General features: G+C 38.2%; 1 protein-coding gene across 3 annotated transcripts in view; it reads right to left on the reverse strand.

The window, feature by feature from the left end:
- USO1 (USO1 vesicle transport factor) overlaps positions 1-17,708 on the reverse strand; it is a 92,007-nt gene that overhangs the window by 25,620 nt on the left and 48,679 nt on the right. For all 3 annotated transcript variants that reach the window (XM_081812272.1, XM_081812273.1, XM_081812274.1), the window contains exons 8-10: positions 16,495-16,615; positions 4,578-4,756; positions 923-1,063 (exon numbers count right to left, since the gene is read on the reverse strand). In XM_081812272.1, coding sequence (XP_081668398.1) covers positions 923-1,063; positions 4,578-4,756; positions 16,495-16,615 — 441 coding nt within the window. The remainder of the gene's footprint in view (positions 1-922; positions 1,064-4,577; positions 4,757-16,494; positions 16,616-17,708) is intronic.

Below are 17,708 nucleotides of genomic sequence, written 5' to 3' on the forward strand. Positions count from 1 at the left end.
TCCTAGGGGGCTGGTGAAAAGTCCCAGGACAAGAGATGTGCACAGGAGAGAATAACCAGCCCATATTGGAGCAGATGGATGGAAGGCTCCCAGAAAGAAAAATGCCTGGGATGGAAATGACACGTTAAGCATGTGATAATACTAATACGTAGGCACACAGAAAATAGGTAAGATGAAAAAAGAACACTACTACAACTCAGGAAAGAGAAAGGGATATTTAAAAAAGATATTAGGGCTCTGGCTTAGCAGGGAACAGTATTTATATAGTCATAAAATTATAAACCCTGATTACTGATTTAAACACAAATTACTGGGGTGACAGAAAAAGTAAAGTGAGAGGGTTATACAAAGGGGAAGCAAGATTTAAGTCAGGGAGGAGTAAGGCTAAAGATAGAGGTTTCTGTTATAGAAATTTTATTATCATCTGTTCTTTTAAGGTGCATGTGTTAATTTGAGAAAAATTTAAAAATAGTTTAAGTAAACTCAACCTTTCTTTTCTTCAAACTAACTTCCTTTTCTTATTAGGTAGGAAACAAAAAATGCCAAACATCAGGGAAAAAGAATTTACAATTCTAGGAATATGTAAGACTACTTAAGTCTCAAGTCTTATTTGACTAAGTCATACTGTTCTCAAAATTGAAAACATAAATCATACTGTGCATTCCTGTTGAATACAATAAAATTAATGAGAAATCCTGTAAGCTTTCACATTATTCATATACTATTAAATTTGAGGAATGAGTATACCTTTGGGGCTGAATACTGTCATCACTATGCTGATTCCGTTTTAGGAGGCTCAATAAGGAATTTAACATGTAAAAATGGTTAATTTTTACTGTTTTTCCTTTAGCTGACATCTACTTCTTCTTAGGATTCCCGATTTCAACTTGCACTGAGTAGCCCCTGCCCCCACGTGGTTTACCTCCGTGAGGATATCAGCAGGAACTCCAGTAGCCATGAGGATGGTGCAGAGCTGCTGCAGTAAGCCGCACTGGAACATAGCTTTCTGGCAGCTGCTGGTAGCACCAGGGGGGTTGGTGGGAGACACCAGTACACGGACAAGCTGTGCAGGAGAGAGAAAACAACATTGGTCTTTTAAAGATTGGAAAAGTCTTGAGGGAAATTATCTATATGAACAAGAATGTCTATGTCTCCTTCAGGCCACTGTGAACTTCCAGAGCACACTCTGCCTCTGTCATTTTTTGGATTCCAAAGAATGACCCCAGTATTTATAACATATTTTAAATTCAGTAAATGAATGGATAAGGAACAGGGTGGTATATTTCTTATCAAAGTAAAGATGAACTACCTAATTATAGAGTAGATGTGACAACAGAGTGGCTTGAGGTGTGATGTATTCCCCTTCAACTGGAGATACTTGAAGAGAGACTAAAACTAACAACCGAAGATTTACCGGGTACAAGATTTATGCATTAGGCAAGGGGTTGGCCTCACTGATTGTAATGCTAATTAAATCCGTATAGCTCTATGAGTAGTCTGAACTTGAACATGACATCTGAGAAACATAAAAAACGTCATCCCAAATATGTTCAGCACAGTTAGATCTTCAAAATAATTTTATATGTATCTTGTATTTTAAAACTACACTCATAGGTCTATGTGTGTACAAAGCCTTATATATTAAGATCAAATGGGAAATTTGTGATAATACTTTATTAAGAGGGTTGATTAAGGGGCGCCTGGGTGGGTCAGTTGGTTGGATGTCTGTCTTGGCTCAAGTCATGATCCCAGGGTCCTGGAATCAAGTGGCTCAGGTCATGATCCCAGAGTCCTGGGATCAAGCCCCAAGTTGGCTCCCTGCTCAACGGGGAGTCTGCCTCTCCCTCTCCCCCTGGCCCTCCCCCACTCATGCTCTCTCTCTCTCCTCTCTCAAATAAATAAATAAAACCTTAAAAAAAAAAAAGAGAGGGTTAATTAATACACTGATGTCACTAGAGAGAGGCTTTAGGATTACCTATTGGTTTAAATCCTTAGACCTTTCCAGTTAGGCCTCCATGGTTTTTTGTTTTTTTAATTTATTCCCCTCTTATCCTTACGTGAAAGGGAAAAAAAAAATACATACACACACTCACACACACACACAGAGATAATATATATATATTTAAAGCAAATACCAAGCTAGATGTCATTTCTCCCATAAATATTTCTATATGCATCTCTAACTAAAAAGGATTACCGTACCTAACAAAATCAACAATTCCTTAATATCATCTAATAGCAGTTGGGTATCTTTATTGATGATGTAAAAAAAAGCATTATCAATTTTCTAGATGACAGAGAAGTAGGAAAAGGTGATTGAAGAAGGAGGGAATACTTAATATAAGGATAAGAAAATAAAGGAAGACTTAATAACAACATTCAAATATATAATACCATAAGAAATGAACTTGTATTTTCCCAGAGAGCAAAACAAGGGAAGTTTGTAGCAGTTACATCAAGGCAGACTTTGACCCATTATATGGATTAAGTTTTTAATAACTAGAATTACCCCAAAATGAAAAGGATTCTCTCATAAGGTAATGAGCTTTCTGAGAGTAGCTGGCAGTATCTGTCCAAAAAATGGTCTACAAGGGTATACATGCCTGTAGGAATAGTAGGAGGCAGAACTAGTCATAACACTATCATTTCAGGACAAAATTAAAATGTTTTATGACTAAAAAAATTTTTGAGATGATGCTTCCCCCAAATTTAATCTGTAGAATCTGAATAAATATCCTTAAGCACATCAATTTCAACTTAGAGAATTTTAAAAATCAATCATGATTTCAAATGCAATGATGACTAGTTCCAGTTAGGATGTTATCTATCCAAATAGGACTATTTACCACCATTTTTGATGCATTTTCATTTGGTGCATAATAAAGAACTGGAAGTATAAGTAACATACATAAAGCTACAAAGAAATAGCACTAGAACCGACTGAAAAGCAGAAGATAACCTGTGGCCTGTGAAGTCATGAATGTATCAACTACTCAATTTTTGAGATGGAGAATATATTAAAGTGAATTAAACTCAGCTTCTTTATTTTGAAGTTTACTTTCTTCAACATTTTATTCACTTCTTGTAAGTCAAGAGTACTTAAAGAAACAATTTACTATGTACCTAGAATTTTTTTGTTGATATTCAGTACTCTAGTCTTTATTTTTTTGGGTAAAATACTACTTTACTTTTAAACAGTGACATTTTCTTCAAAAATAATTCCTTACATAGTACCTTAAACTATAAAACACGAATGGACTCCTCCAGCACTTTAAATTTTCACTGCTTGGCAGGATATTTATATAACTTTTTGCACATCACCAGATCCCTTCACTCTGTCTAATCACATTTTGAAAGGTACTTTTCTAGAGGAATTTCCTTTATTAAGAAAGTGGTGTTGGGCAAAGATATCAAGCTTACTACTTGGGATGCTAATTTGAAAGTATAAAAAACCAATACAGTCTTGAAATGTGTAACACCGACACACGAAAATAGAAATGATAAAGGGGGGAGTATAAAAAAGGAAGATTCTACCCATGTGCTCCCATAAAATATCATCCTGTTCTTAGGTATATTCTATATAGGGTAACTATAATTTGTTATCTAAATTGGGACAGTTTAGAAGTGAAAGAGGACACTGTTATAGTAATTACAAAATGAATACTACCCTGGCAAAATGGGGCATCTGGTCACCCTAATTATCAATCAACCCTACATAGCCAACTCCCAAGGCATGCAGCAATATTCAGACTCTAATTACTAGAGAAACTATCCATCTAGTTTTGAGGAAAACAACTTCAGAGACGGAGGCACAATTCAGAGATATTCGAAGACCCACAAGAATCACCAGCGAGTCAGTAAGTTGGGAGGCTAATGTATAAACTTAAGGATTGAGAAGTAATAAAGGAATAAGTAAGTAAAATACTTCAAAGAATTTCATATATTCTCTGATGGAGAAATCATTTGGGATCCTACTGTCTTCACTTTTACTATCCATCACCACTAAGCTTTCACCATAAAGCTTAAATAAAATTACAGGTGATGTGTCAATTTAACCCGTATCGGATTTAAAACAGATTATTAATCTTTGGGGGCAGGCACATTATCATTCATTTCCTAGCAGTCAGTGCATAGCTCCCAGTAAATGTTTACTGAATGAATTTATTTGCCGAATGTAGTATTCTGAACATTAAAACCTTAATTGAAGAAATCAGATTTTAAAAATTCAAATCAACAATCTAACCTATTATTCTCTGGGTGCAAAACCCATCAGGACACTATATATTTGGATTTGCTTTAAAATAATCCAGCAGGACAAGAAAGGGGAATAAAAGGTGAAACAAAATTGCCAGATGTTAATAATTATTGAAGCTGAGTGATGGGTGTATGCGATGGGAGTTGGGGGGGAGGTTAATGGCAGAGGATCTCTGAACATAACTGCAAATCTTCATATTAAAAGATTCTTTAAAGCCCATCTGAAACCAACTCAACATCCTAAATTTATCAAACACAAGCAATTTTCTTTGAAAGGAACATTGTCAAAATTCTTATCACATTTATGTCTAACTACAGTATACCTGTAGCATTACGTGCAGATTAGTCACTTTCTGTGCAGACCAGCCAGAATTTTCATCTCCAACATGAAACCAAGGTTTCATACGTTGAATATATGAGCCTTCTTTAAAAAAATTTTGATTGGAATTGTTGTTTTTTAACAAGTTTTGGAGCAAAATCAGACAATCTTCCACTACTATACCTGGGAAAAGAATGTAAAATGGAAGTGTTAAGGCTGATAAAACCTGAAGGAAAATTCAATCCCCAAACACTTTTTGCTGGGGGGGGGGGCGGGGAGAGGGGGTCCAGAGGGAGAGGGAGAGAATTTTTTTTTTTTTTAAAGATTTTATTTATTTTAGAGAGAGACAGAGACAGAGACATGCACATGCCTGCGTGCAGGGGAGGAGCAAAGGGGGAGGGAGAGGGACCAGCAGACTCCACTCCATGCTGAGCTCAGAGCCCCAGGCAAGGCTCAATCTCATGACCCTGAGATCATGACCTGAGCTTGAGTAGAAATCAAGAGTCGGAAGCTTAACCGACTGAGTCACCCGGATCCCTCCACTAAACACTTTTAAAGACAAATCCTAAGCTCAGCATTTCTTCAGTACGGCAAGGCAGAAAGCCTGTTCTGACTCCTGATGGCCACAGGCCACAAGCTGTGTGCTCTTTCTCATGATCTCTTGACCCCTCTGTTCAACTATCCACTCACCTCAGTAACTCATATTTTTCTTTAGATCCCAGATTAAACATCAAGACCTGATGACCAGGCTAGTATCACCAGCTACATGCTTTCACAAAAGCCTGCTCCTTTTATTATGCTGTATCTGTCTTCTCCACTGGATTATAATTCATAAAGACAGGAATGTGAATGCCCTACTAGGATACAGTGACTTACTCTGTCCTCAGCAGAGACAGAGATATCAGATCTATAAATATCAGGTCACTATTAAATATTCATTGAATGAATCAACCATATTTTACTTAATCTCTAAGAAGGACCTGACATTGCTATCTTGATGTCTCTTTCCTGAAACTTACTCTTCCCTTGGTTTCTAACACACTAACTACTCTCTTCATTTTCCTTACAGATCTCTGGCCACTCTCAGGCTTCCTATCATTCCTGGTTCCTGTTCTCCATTTATTCCTATCTCTGCTTACAACATACTATTCTATAGGGTACTTTCATCCACACTACAGCTTACACTGTTATCATGGTTTAAAGCTCGCCAACTGATCTCTACTTTACCGCGTGCTAGTTTAACCAAGGATCCGTTTCCTGTTAAAAATATGATTGATACTAGATGTTCACAGCTAATAGGTTCCTCTGTATAGTACATCCACACTTTTACTCCTACTAATTGAGCTTTATGTTTACAAAAATCAGTTGCTTTTTTTTTTAATTAATAGACTTTATTTTGGGGGTGCCTGGCTGGCTCAGTCGGAAGAGCATAACAACTGTCGATCTCGGGGTCATCTGAGTTCAAGCCCTATGTCAAGTGCAGAGATCACTTAAATAAATAAAACTTAAAAAAAAAAAAAGACTATTTTTTAAAGCACCTTAACAGTGTTTTGTAGAGAAATTTTCAATGTTAAAGAAGTCCCACATATCAATTTTTTCTTTCATGGATCATGCCTGGATTATTGCACCTAAGAGTAAATTACTTTTGTAATTTACAAATCTACCATGCTATCTGCACTAGTTATTAATTAACTATAATATAAATTGTCAAATAATAGTCCCCTCTTATCTGCAGTTTCACTTTCTGAGGTCTTATCTGTGATCGAGTGCAGTCCAGAAGCAGATGATCCTCCTCCTGATTTAGTGTCAGAAGGTTAATAATAGTAGCCTAATGCTACGTCACAATGCCTACATCATTAACCTCACTTCATCTCATCACATAGTTATTTTATCATTTCATGTCATGACAAGAAGCAAGGTGAGTACAGCACATTTTCAGAGACAGAGAAAGTAAGATCACATTCACGTAACTTTAATTACAGTATATTGTTACAGTTGTTCTATTATTAGTTGTCGTTAATCTCTTATTGTGCCTAATTTGTAAATTAAACTTCATCATAGGTATGTATGTATAGGAAACAACACTGTATATATAGGGTTTGGTACTATGATTTCAGGCATCCACTGGGGGTCTTGGAGTGTATTCCCTATAGATATGAGGGAATGACTATATAATAGAGCTATTTTATAAAAACTAAGTCTTTGGCAAAACTCAATGAAAGCCAAGTCATTAAGAATAGTTGTTGTTATATATGGGTAATGCAAGCCATACAAAAAAAGTAATTGTAAAAACCCATAAAGGGGGCGCCTGGGTGGCTCAGTCGTTAAGCGTCTGCCTTCGGCTCAGGTCATGATCCCAGGATCCTGGGATTGAGTCCCACATCGGGCTCCCTGCTCGGCAAGAAGCCTGCTTCTCCCTCTCCCATTCCCCCTGCTTGTGTTCCTGCTCTCGCTATTTCTCTCTCTGTCAAATAAATAAATAAAATCTTTAAAAAAAAAAAAAACAACCCATAAAGATCTTGCACTTCAAAGAAGCCAAAGATCAAATCCTACATGATGTATTATAGATGTGATGTAATAAAGATGCACGAAGATGATGGAAAAACTCCTATCAGTCCACCCATATTTGAAGAAAACGTTCTGGCCCTAACTCCAAAGGTCAGTTTATCAATGCAAATTATTACATTTAACTTGAGATAAAATGTTTAAGGTGCATATTTCAGATTCCTTTTAAAATCTCTGATTTAACCCATCCTGATCTCCCAAATTAGAGGCTTCCTTACCTCATACTGCTGAAACATGTGGATCCTCACCTTCTAAGGAGGAACCACTGTATCTGTCTCTTATGCAGGGCCATAAATCTCGATTAAATAAGATCTGCCATTAGGACCATCTGAAGGCTCTGGAGGAAACAGAATGTCAAAGCTCTCACTATAACTGGCAGGCCTTCCCTCCAATGTGCAAAGTGAATTCCAGAGCTTTGAAGGCCACCATCAGTTACAAGGAGCCATTAGAACTTAGCAATCCTAAAGACTAGCTAATTCTACCCTGCCTTAAAATTCTGTTTTCCTTGGTCACCTCTGAAAATATATACCTCGCTAATCACCTACGCACTTCCATTTTCTCATCTTAGAATGCTTAATCTCCTTTCAAACTCTTTCAAGATGCTACCCCAAACTCCCAAATATTGGTTAATAAAACCTACTATAGCCTCAGTCACTTCATTTTTTTTAAGATTCATTTATTTTGGAGAGAGAAAGAGTGCACACAAGCAGAGGAAGGGGCAGAGGGAGAGGGAGAAGCAGACTCCCCACTGAGCAGGGAGCCTGATGCAGGGCTTGATCCCAGGACCCCAGGAACATGACCTGAGGCGAAGGCAGCTGCTTAACCAACTGAGCCATCCAGGTGCCCCGAAATGTTTTTTTCTTTAAAGAAGCTGCCTTCAGTGCCTGGGTGGCTCAGTCAGTTAAGCGTCTGCCTTCAGCTCAGGTCATGATCTCAGGACCTGGGATCAAGCCCCACATTGGGCTCCCTGCTCATCAGGGAGCCTGCTTCTCTGTCTCCCTCTGCTGCTCCCCCTGCTTGTGCTCTCTGTCAAATAAATAAATATATAATCTTAAAAAAAAAAATAAAGAAGTTGCCTTACCTTGTAACATTCTAAAGTGCAGGCAGTTCATGCTCTCAATCCCATGTACCTGAGTCAGAATGTGGAATCTATGATCCTCCCAGCCCAATGTACTTTCCAGAGACCATAGTTCCTCTGCCTTCTCACAAAATCGCCTGTTTCCTTGAGGATCAGGCCATCTGCCCATACCATCTTACCACTCCTAATTGCAGTTATGTAACAAAACTGTGGTCACTACTCCATTCACTGAAAGCATTGCTGGCATCTAGCTCAAAATCTTTCTCTACTTCCTGCTGTCCCTCTTGATTTCAGTGACAATCCATCTAATACCTGGACTTCTCAGTTCTTGGCCTCATCATCAGAGAGAATTCTTACTCCATTACAAAAACCTCCCATCTTTTCCGCTCAAGTATTCTATGACTTCCCTGAGACTTTCAAACCATCAACAAGTCTTCTTTCTTCCTTTTTAGGAACCCCTCTGTCTTTACTTCCTTCCCTATCTAGCTTAGACTATATAGATCTTCATTTCTTCACTCTGGAGATAATAAACTAAGTTCTCTTGTCTTACTGTCTTTTCATAGTAACTTCCTGGAAAACACACAACCCTGTGAAAAATTAACTGCTTGTTTTTTTTTCTCTATCACACCTAGGCAGCGGAGTATGGGGAATGGGGGGACAGAATCACTTCATCAAGCTGTGTGCAGTACTGTAAAATCACAGTGAAAACCCTCAACGGGGCTTTTATCCCTGCCTGGAAATCTTCCTAATTACAACAGTCAACTAACTCTCCTATTCTCCAAAAGACTTTTTACCTTCTCCATAATTCTCAACTGTGTCCTCCTCTTTCACTCTTAGCATATGACTCTATTTTCAATTCAACTTCCTACCACCAAATCTGAAAAAGGACCTATATCTCCACCTGTGCCTTCCCCATTATGATGGAAGATGTGCTTCTTTTCCTATCTTAAAAGCCAACTCCTACCCCTATTCTGGATTCCATTCCTTCCTCCTTTTTTAGGTATTATGTATCACTGATTGATCATCCTCTCTCTCTCCTGTATCTCCCTCTTCTCAACTTACTTATATTGGTTGCAGTCTCTCTTTTTAAAGAAAAGACTCTCATAGATTAAAGGAGAAAAATAATCTGATGATCTCCATAGATATAGAAAAAAATTCACTAAAATTCAAGATTCATTCATGATAAAAACTCTTAGCAAAAATCAAATTTAATGGTGAGACATCAGTATTCTTATTAAAGCCAGCAATATTCAACACTGTATTAAAGATTCTAATTAGTGCAATAAGACAAAAAAGAAAAGTGGTGTAAGAATTGAAAAGGAAGAAAAATGATCACTTTTTTTTTAAAGATTTTATTTATTTATTTGACAGAGAGAGAGACAGCGAGAGAGGGAACACAAGAAGGGGAGTGGGAGAGGGAGAAGCAGGCCTTCTGCTGAGCAGTGAGCCCGATGTGGGGCTCGATCCCAGGACCCTGGGATCATGACCCAAGCCAAAGGCAGACATCCAACGACTGAGCCACCCAGGCGCCCCAAAATGATTACTTTTATAAGCAGAAAATATAATTATCTACACAGAAAGCCCAGTTAGAACTAATGGTTTAGGGTCGCCTGGGTGGCTCAGTTGGTTAAGCGACTGCCTTCGGCTCGGGTCATGATCTCAGGGTCCTGGGATCGAGCCCTGCATTGGGCTCCTTGCTCGGCGGGAAGCCTGCTTCTCCCTTTCCCACTCCCCCTGCTTGTGTCCCTCTCTCTGTCAAATAAATAAATAAAATCTTTAAAAAAAAAAAAAAACTAATGGTTTAATAAGGTGGTTGGACACAAGATCAACACACAAAAATCAAGTAATGACCAGTTTGAGAATGTAAAAGAAAAAGATCCCATTCATATGGTAACAAAAATGGTAAGATGCCTAGGAATCAATCTAATAAAAAAAGTGTAACATCTTTTGCTCAAAATGATAAAACATGACTCAAAGATCTGAAAGAAGATCTGAATTAAGAGATAGACCTGGGTTCATGAATGGGAAAAGTCAATGCATGAAGATGACAATTCTCCTTAAATTAATCTGTAAACCCAATATATTTCCAAAAAAATTCCAATGGGGAGGGTTGGCTCGTCGGTAGAGCATGTGACTCTTGATCTTGGTGTTGGTAAGGTTGAGATCCACACTGGGTTCAGAGGTTACTTAAAAAAAAATAATATATATATACATATATATATATACATACACACACACACTTATATTTAATATATAGAACTTAATTAGTGAACAAATTTCATTCAAATGGAAGAACAAAAGGAAAAGACGTGTTAAGGCAATTGAGAAGAGGGCTTCAGAATTCATCCAGATGATCAAAATATATTTCTCAGTTATATTTGATCTTCATCCACAGTTCCTGAAAACCCTTCAGAGCCACAAAGGTGAAATGGGTATCTTGCTATTTATTAATGAAGGTGATTTTGGGACCCCACTCAAGGGTGGGCACTGGCTGCCAGTAGGACCAGCCATGTGACTATAGGGTTGGAACTTTCAGTGCCCCGAAGAACTCTCCCCACCTCCAGGGAGGGGGGAGAACCTAGAGGTTGAATCAGCTAATGGCCAATGACTTAGTCAATCAAAATTTTTAATGAAGACTCCATAAACAACCAAGAGGACAGTTTTTTGCTCCTTTTCAGAGAGCCTCCACACTTGGGGAACCAGAATGCTTCCATGTGTCATTGAGCTGGGACCCAAGCTTTGCAAGGACAGGAGCTCCTTTGTTCAGGACCTCCCCCTATGTATCTCTTCATCCGGCTGTTGATTCAAATCCTTTAATAAACCGGTAAACGTGTTTCCCTGAATTCTGTGAGGTAGGTCAGAAGCATAGGTAACAGCCTGGGGCTTGTGACTGGCATCCTAAGGGGGAGGGTGGAGGGCAGTTTTGTAGGACTAAACCCTCAAGCTATGGAATCTGATGCTCTCTGTGGGTAGACAGTGTCAGAACTGAGTTGAATTCTCAAATACCCTGCTGGTATCTAATGCTGGAATTGGATCCGGGAAGTAGACAATATAAAAGATTTTTCCTATATTCTAATAGATAAGAGATATTATGAGGTTTAGTAATCAAGAAAGTGTGGTTTTAGTGCAGAGTGAGACAAATGTAACAGAACAGAGAACTCAGAAACAGCCCTTCACACATATGGATGTTTGATTACAAATCTTATACCATCATTCAAATGCAAAATCCATATTAATTAAATGTAAAAGACAACTGCAAAGCCTTTAGTAAAAGAAAATGATGAAAACACTCTTTACAACCTTGAGGTAGAGAGAAATTTTTAAAATAAGACACAAAAGCATAAACTCTTTTTAAAAAGCCAATATATGGGGGCACCTGGGTGGCTCAGTTGGTTAAGCATCTGACTTCGGCTTAGGTCATGATCTCAGGGTCCCGGGATCGAGCCCCACATCAGGCTCAATGCTCAGTGGGGAGTCTGCTTGTCCCTCTGCCCCTCCCCCTGCTTGTGCACGCTCTCTCTCAAATAAATCAGTAAATAAAATATTTTAAAAAAAGAAAATGCAATCTTTAAAAAAAGCCAATATATGTGATTATGTTAAAATTTTAAACTTTAATAGAAACACTATAAACAAACTAGAAGAAAATAATTTAAACATGAATAATTCACAAAGGATTAGTATCCAGAATACATACTCTCAGTAATCAACTGGAAAAGGAAAAACAATCTTACACTAAAATGGGCAAGCAGCTAATTCAGAGGGGTAAAAGACAAATCAACAAAATCAGGGTGTAAACTCCCATGAAAATATGCTTAATCTCATTAGTTTATGAAATGAAAAGTGAAAATCTCAGTGAGATACCATCTCATACCCATCAAACTGGCAAGCAAAGACTGACAAGAATGTGAAGAAAAAGAAACTTAAAAACACTGTTGATAGATATACAAACTGATAAAACCACTTAAGAAAGCCATTTGGCAATGTGGTAAAGATGAAAAAAGTGTAATTCTATTTGTAGGTATACAGTGTAGAGAAACTTCATATACAAGTAGACACATAAAGACCATTCGCAACAACAGTTTATATTAGCAAAAACAGATACAGCCTGTCAACTCAATAAAAAAAAAAAAGATCATAAGGGCACCTGGGTGGCTTGAGCCTTCTGCCTTCAGCTTGGTTTGTGATCTTGGGGTCCTGGGATGGAGCCCAGTGTCAGGTTCCCTGCTCAGCAGGAATCTCCTCTCTCCCCCTCTGCCCCTCCCCCTTGCTTGTGTGCACACTCTTTCTCTCAAATAAATAAATAAAATCTTAAAAAAAATAGATCATAGAATATTCGTACTACTGAATAAAACATAGCACTTAAGGGGCGCCTGGGTGGCTCAGTCGTTAAGCGTCTGCCTTCGGCTCAGGTCATGGTCCCGGTTTCCTGGGATTGAGCCCCGCATTGGGCTCCCTGCTCAGTGGGAAGACTGCTTCTCCCACTCTCACTCCCCCTGTTTGTGTTCCCTCTCTCACTGTGTCTTTCTCTGTCAAATAAATAAATAAAATCTTAAAAAAAAAAAATATATATATATATAGCACTTAAAATGAATAAACTAGAGGGCGCCTGGGTGGCTCAGTTGGTTAAGCGACTGCCTTCAGCTCAGGTCATGATCCAGGAGTCCCGGGATCGAGTCCCACATCGGGCTTCCTGCTCAGCGGGGGGTCTGCTTCTCCCTCTGATCCCCTTCCCTCTCGTGCTCTCTGTCCCTCTTTCTCTCTCTCAAATAAATGGATGAAATCTTTAAAAAAAAAAAAAAAAGAATAAACTAGAGTAATATGTACCAACATGGATAAATCTCAAAAACATAATGTTGGATAAAAAACAGCAAGTTGTAAAGTTATATTCAGAAGGATGCTTTTTATCTAGTTTGAGAACATGTAAAATAATGCTATATATGGTTTATTAATATATGATGTGTGTGTGTGTGCAGAATCACACAAATACATGTTAAAAGTATAAAAACAGGGGCACTTGGGTAGCTCAGTCAGGTAAGTGCCCAACTCCTGATTTCAGCTTAGGCCATGATCTGAGGGTTGTGAGACTGAACCTCACATTGGGCTCCACGCTCAGCGGGGAGTCTGCTTGGGATTTTCTCCCTCTCCCTCTGCCCCTCTCCCTACTCATGCAGCCTCTCTCTTTAAAATAAATAAAATCTTTTTTTAAAAAAAAGATTTTATTTATTTATTTGAGAGAGAGAGAGAGAGCACAGAGGGAGAAGCAGGCTCCCCGCTGAGCAAGGAGCCCAAAGCGGGGCTTGATCCCAGGACTCTGAGACCATGACCTGAGCCGAAGGCAGATGCTTAACTGATTGAGCTGCCCAGGTGCCCCTAAAATAAATAAATCTTTTTAAAAAAGTATAAAAACAGGGGCACCTGGGTGGCTCAGTCGTTAAGCGTCTGCCTTCGGCTCAGGTCATGGTCTCAGGGTCCTGGGATTGAGCCCCGCATCGGGCTCCCTGCTCTGCGGGAAGCCTGCTTCTCCCTCTCCCACTCCCCCTGCTTGTGTTCCCTCTCTCGCTGTGTCTCTCTCTGTCAAATAAATAAATAAAATCTTTAAAAAAAAAAAAAAAGTATAAAAACACTCATTGAATGGGAAAACAAAATCAAAATACAGTAATCTTAGAGAAGGAAGGCAGAATAACAGTTCTACAAAGACTTTGTTATAGTTATAGTTTTATAGAGAATGAGTTATATACACAGGTCTTAACTCTGTGTTTTCTTTCTTTCTTTTTTTTTAAAGATTTTATTTATTTATTTGACAGAGAGAGAGAGCGAGAGAGGGAACACAAGCAGGGGGAGTGGGAGAGGGAGAAGCAGGCCTCCCGCGGAGCAGGGAGCCCGATGTGGGGCTCGATCCCAGGACCCTGGGATCATGACCTGAGCCGAAGGCAGACGCTTAACGACTGAGCCACCCAGGCGCCCCTGTGTTTTCTTTCTTAAAAATCTAAAACATGTATAGCAAAATGTAAACATTTAATAGAATTGGCCGATTGGTGCACAAGGGTTTGTTACACTATTTCTTACTGTTTTCTGTATGTTTGAAAAATGTTTCATATGTCAACAAAAAATTTAAGAGGATAAAAAACATTCCCCGTCAACCTCCAGTTCCTATTTACCTTTCTCCCCCAACTTCTCCAAATTCGTTGCATGAGTTTTCTCTACTATTCTATTTTCCCATTTCTAACACGTTCCTCTCACTGCAATATGGATTCTGAGGCAACCACTATACACAACTGCTCTCCCCAAGGTCATCAATGATGTCCATGTTCCCAAAGGTACATTTCTGCCCTATCTTATTTGACATCTCAGCAGCTTCTAACAATGCTACCCACTCCCCAGACCCTCCCACAGATGTTTTCCTCTTGCCTCTCGGCCCTCAGTCTCTTTTACCAATACTTGCTCCTCTCTACTATTCCTTAACTATTAGTATTGCTCAGGTTTTTGTTTTAGTACTTCCCTTCTCACTCATTACTCACCCTAATGGACTCATCTCATCTTTTATCTCATTTATCTAACTTTGTTTCATCTATCACCTATCTTCTAGACATGCAAATCTTTATCACCAGGCTGGCCCTCCCCTCCAGATTAAAATAGCCAAATGTCATCTATACTACTCAACTTGCTAATCTCACTTCAGTCAATGCAAATAAACTAATTTTCTCTTTCAATCCCAGGGCTAGGTTTTTGGATCAACCTCTCACTAAAAACAACTAAAAATGCCGAATTAAAAAACAAAAAAGCCTCAGGAGCAATGAAGATTTGACAGTTTAGCAAGTTAACAATGATAGGAAAATGGGTATCTTAGTGAGGTAAAGAAGTATAAATACCTTTTGGCTGGGAGTATATTTCTCAATCTTAAAAAACCTAAAACTTTCATTTTGACAGACTCACATGGCAGAGGGAAAATAAATCAAAGCCAAGAGCACATACAAGGTGGGAAAGGAATCTAACAGAAAACTCTCCACTAATAAGCTGGGACTTCAAAGGGCTATATCCTCAGCATGAGAATAACCAAAAGTTAAGTAGTCCTCATAGATCTTACAGTCTGGGTTTGAATTGCCTGAGTGGTCTAGGGAATCTCAAGCCTTAAACCTGGATTAAGTTGATCCCAGATAAACTGCACTGCCAGGACTTGGCAGAAACGACTATGTTTTCTCTAAAAGAAATTACCTCCATCCTAGGCTTCAAATTCCTATGAATAATTCTGTTAAGTACAACACAACACTTAATCAAAGATATTCATGCACAAAGAAAACATTGAGCAATGCATAAGAACCAATGGAGCAAAAGTTCCAGATCCACAAAGACTTAAAATATTGGGATTATCAGACACAGACTATGAAATAATTGTTTCTTGTGTTTGAAGAAATAAATAGTAAGTTGAAAATATCCGCAGATATTTTGTATCGTACTCAGCCACAAAAAAGAATGAAATCTTCCCATTTGCAATGACATAGATGGAGCTAGAGAGTATTATGCTAAACAAAATAAGTCAGTCAGAGAAAGACAAATATTGTATGATCTCACTCATATGTGGAATTTAAGAAACAACACAGATGAGCATGGGGAAAAAAAAAAGACAGAGGCAAACCAGAGACTCTTAACTACAGAGAATAAACTGATGATTACCAAAAGAAAGGTAGGTGGGCAGATGGGTCAAATAGGTGATGGGATTAAGGAGCGCACTTGTCATGATGAGCACTGGGTGATGTATGGAAGTGTTGAATCACTACATTGTACACCTGAAACTAATATTACACTATATATTAAGCAATGGGAATTTAAATAAAAATTTAAAATAATAATAAATAAGTAAATGTAGGTGAAGAAAGAATTGTTGAAATAGATAACAGGTCAGAAATAATAAAACGGAATAAAGCCTGGAAACACCAAAAGATGGAAAACACAGAAGAGAAAGTACGATAAAGTGAGAGTCAAATCAGATGACAAGAGAATTGATTCTGAGTTTAGAAATAAGACAGGAGAAAATGTAGCAGATCAGTGTTTGAAGAGAGATGGCTGAGATTTTCTAGAAATGATGAAACACCCCAACTTAGATTCCAGAAGCCTAACAAATATCAAATAGGATAAATAAAAAGAAATCCATACTCCACAAACCATAATGAAAGAATATAAAGTACGAATCCTCATTTCTCCCTCTAATCGCATTCCCTAAAAGTTAACAATTTAGTGAGCACAAAAGGAATCTCTTTAAATCAATTTCCTCATACTATACCTCCATCACTGTTCCCCTCCTCTGTAATAATGTCCAGTAGTCTCTCAAAAGCATTTTCAAAAGCAACAATTTTCTGGATTGCTCCATTGCTTCTTGTTAGTGCCTGCAGTAGTAACACACCCTTACGGAGGAAAAAAAAGATAACGTTTAGTAGAGAACAACTTTTGCAAGACATTTAAAAACCAGAGAATTTTAGAAGTGCAGGTATTTCACAAGTTTGACTCTTTCACTTTATAGATGGGGAAAAAAACGACAGATAAGGTGAACAATATGCCTCCCTAAGATTATAGACCTCAAAGGGACAGAGCCTAGACTAGAATCCATGTCTACCAACTCCTAATTCCATTCTCTTTAAACTGCACAATATAAATGTACAATAATTCTTACATATTCATCAAGCATTACTTAGCTTTAATTGTGCTTACGAGAGCTGGGAATAATTATATGTCTTAGGGATGCTTTTTTTTTTAAGATTTTATTCATTTATTTGAGAGAGAGAGCGAGAGCACAAGCAGGCAGAGAGGCAGGCAGAGGGAGAGGGAGAAGCAGGCTCCCTGTGACATGGGGCTGGATCCCAGGACCCCGGGATCATGACCTGAGCCGAAGGCAGACACTTAAAACGACTGAACCACCCAGGTGCACCTCAGGGATGCTTCTGTATGTGCTTCACAAGAGCAATGGTATGAAATTGTGAATTCAATAATATAAATCTTCAAACATCATCACATTCTAGCAGAGAAAGTTTGTATTTTCCTGTAATTATCTGGCCCCTAAATTCCCGACACTTGATTCTAAGTCAATAGAAAAAAGATGCATGAAACAACTAACAGTAGTCTTTGCTTCTGATTCTTAGTTTTTCTCAGCTCCTTTAAGCTGGATTTAGCTTATATATTCTGCAACCTCTTCATTATCATTCAAGAAAAACTCAGTTTCCCATTTCTGTTTATTTCACCATTAAATAACAAGTATTTTGTAACAATACCATTTTCTGTTTCTTTGAAATAGCATTTTTTATGAAAAATGTTTTGTTTTTAGGAAAAAAGCAGGTATTAAGAGAAAGAAGAACAGCAAAGGTGTCGTTCAAAAGTCCTAAAAAGGCAAATTACCTTATTGAGTAGATAAGTCTTCACATAAGACCAAAAAAAAAAGAAGCCCATGGCTTTACTAGACTTGTTCTACTCATTTTTCTGACTGTCAAGTCTCAACAGTGAGAT

Source organism: Leptonychotes weddellii, chromosome 2 (genome assembly GCF_054177405.1).
Source record: "Leptonychotes weddellii isolate Sample4059 chromosome 2, ASM5417740v2, whole genome shotgun sequence".
Taxonomy (NCBI): Eukaryota; Metazoa; Chordata; class Mammalia; order Carnivora; family Phocidae; genus Leptonychotes; species Leptonychotes weddellii.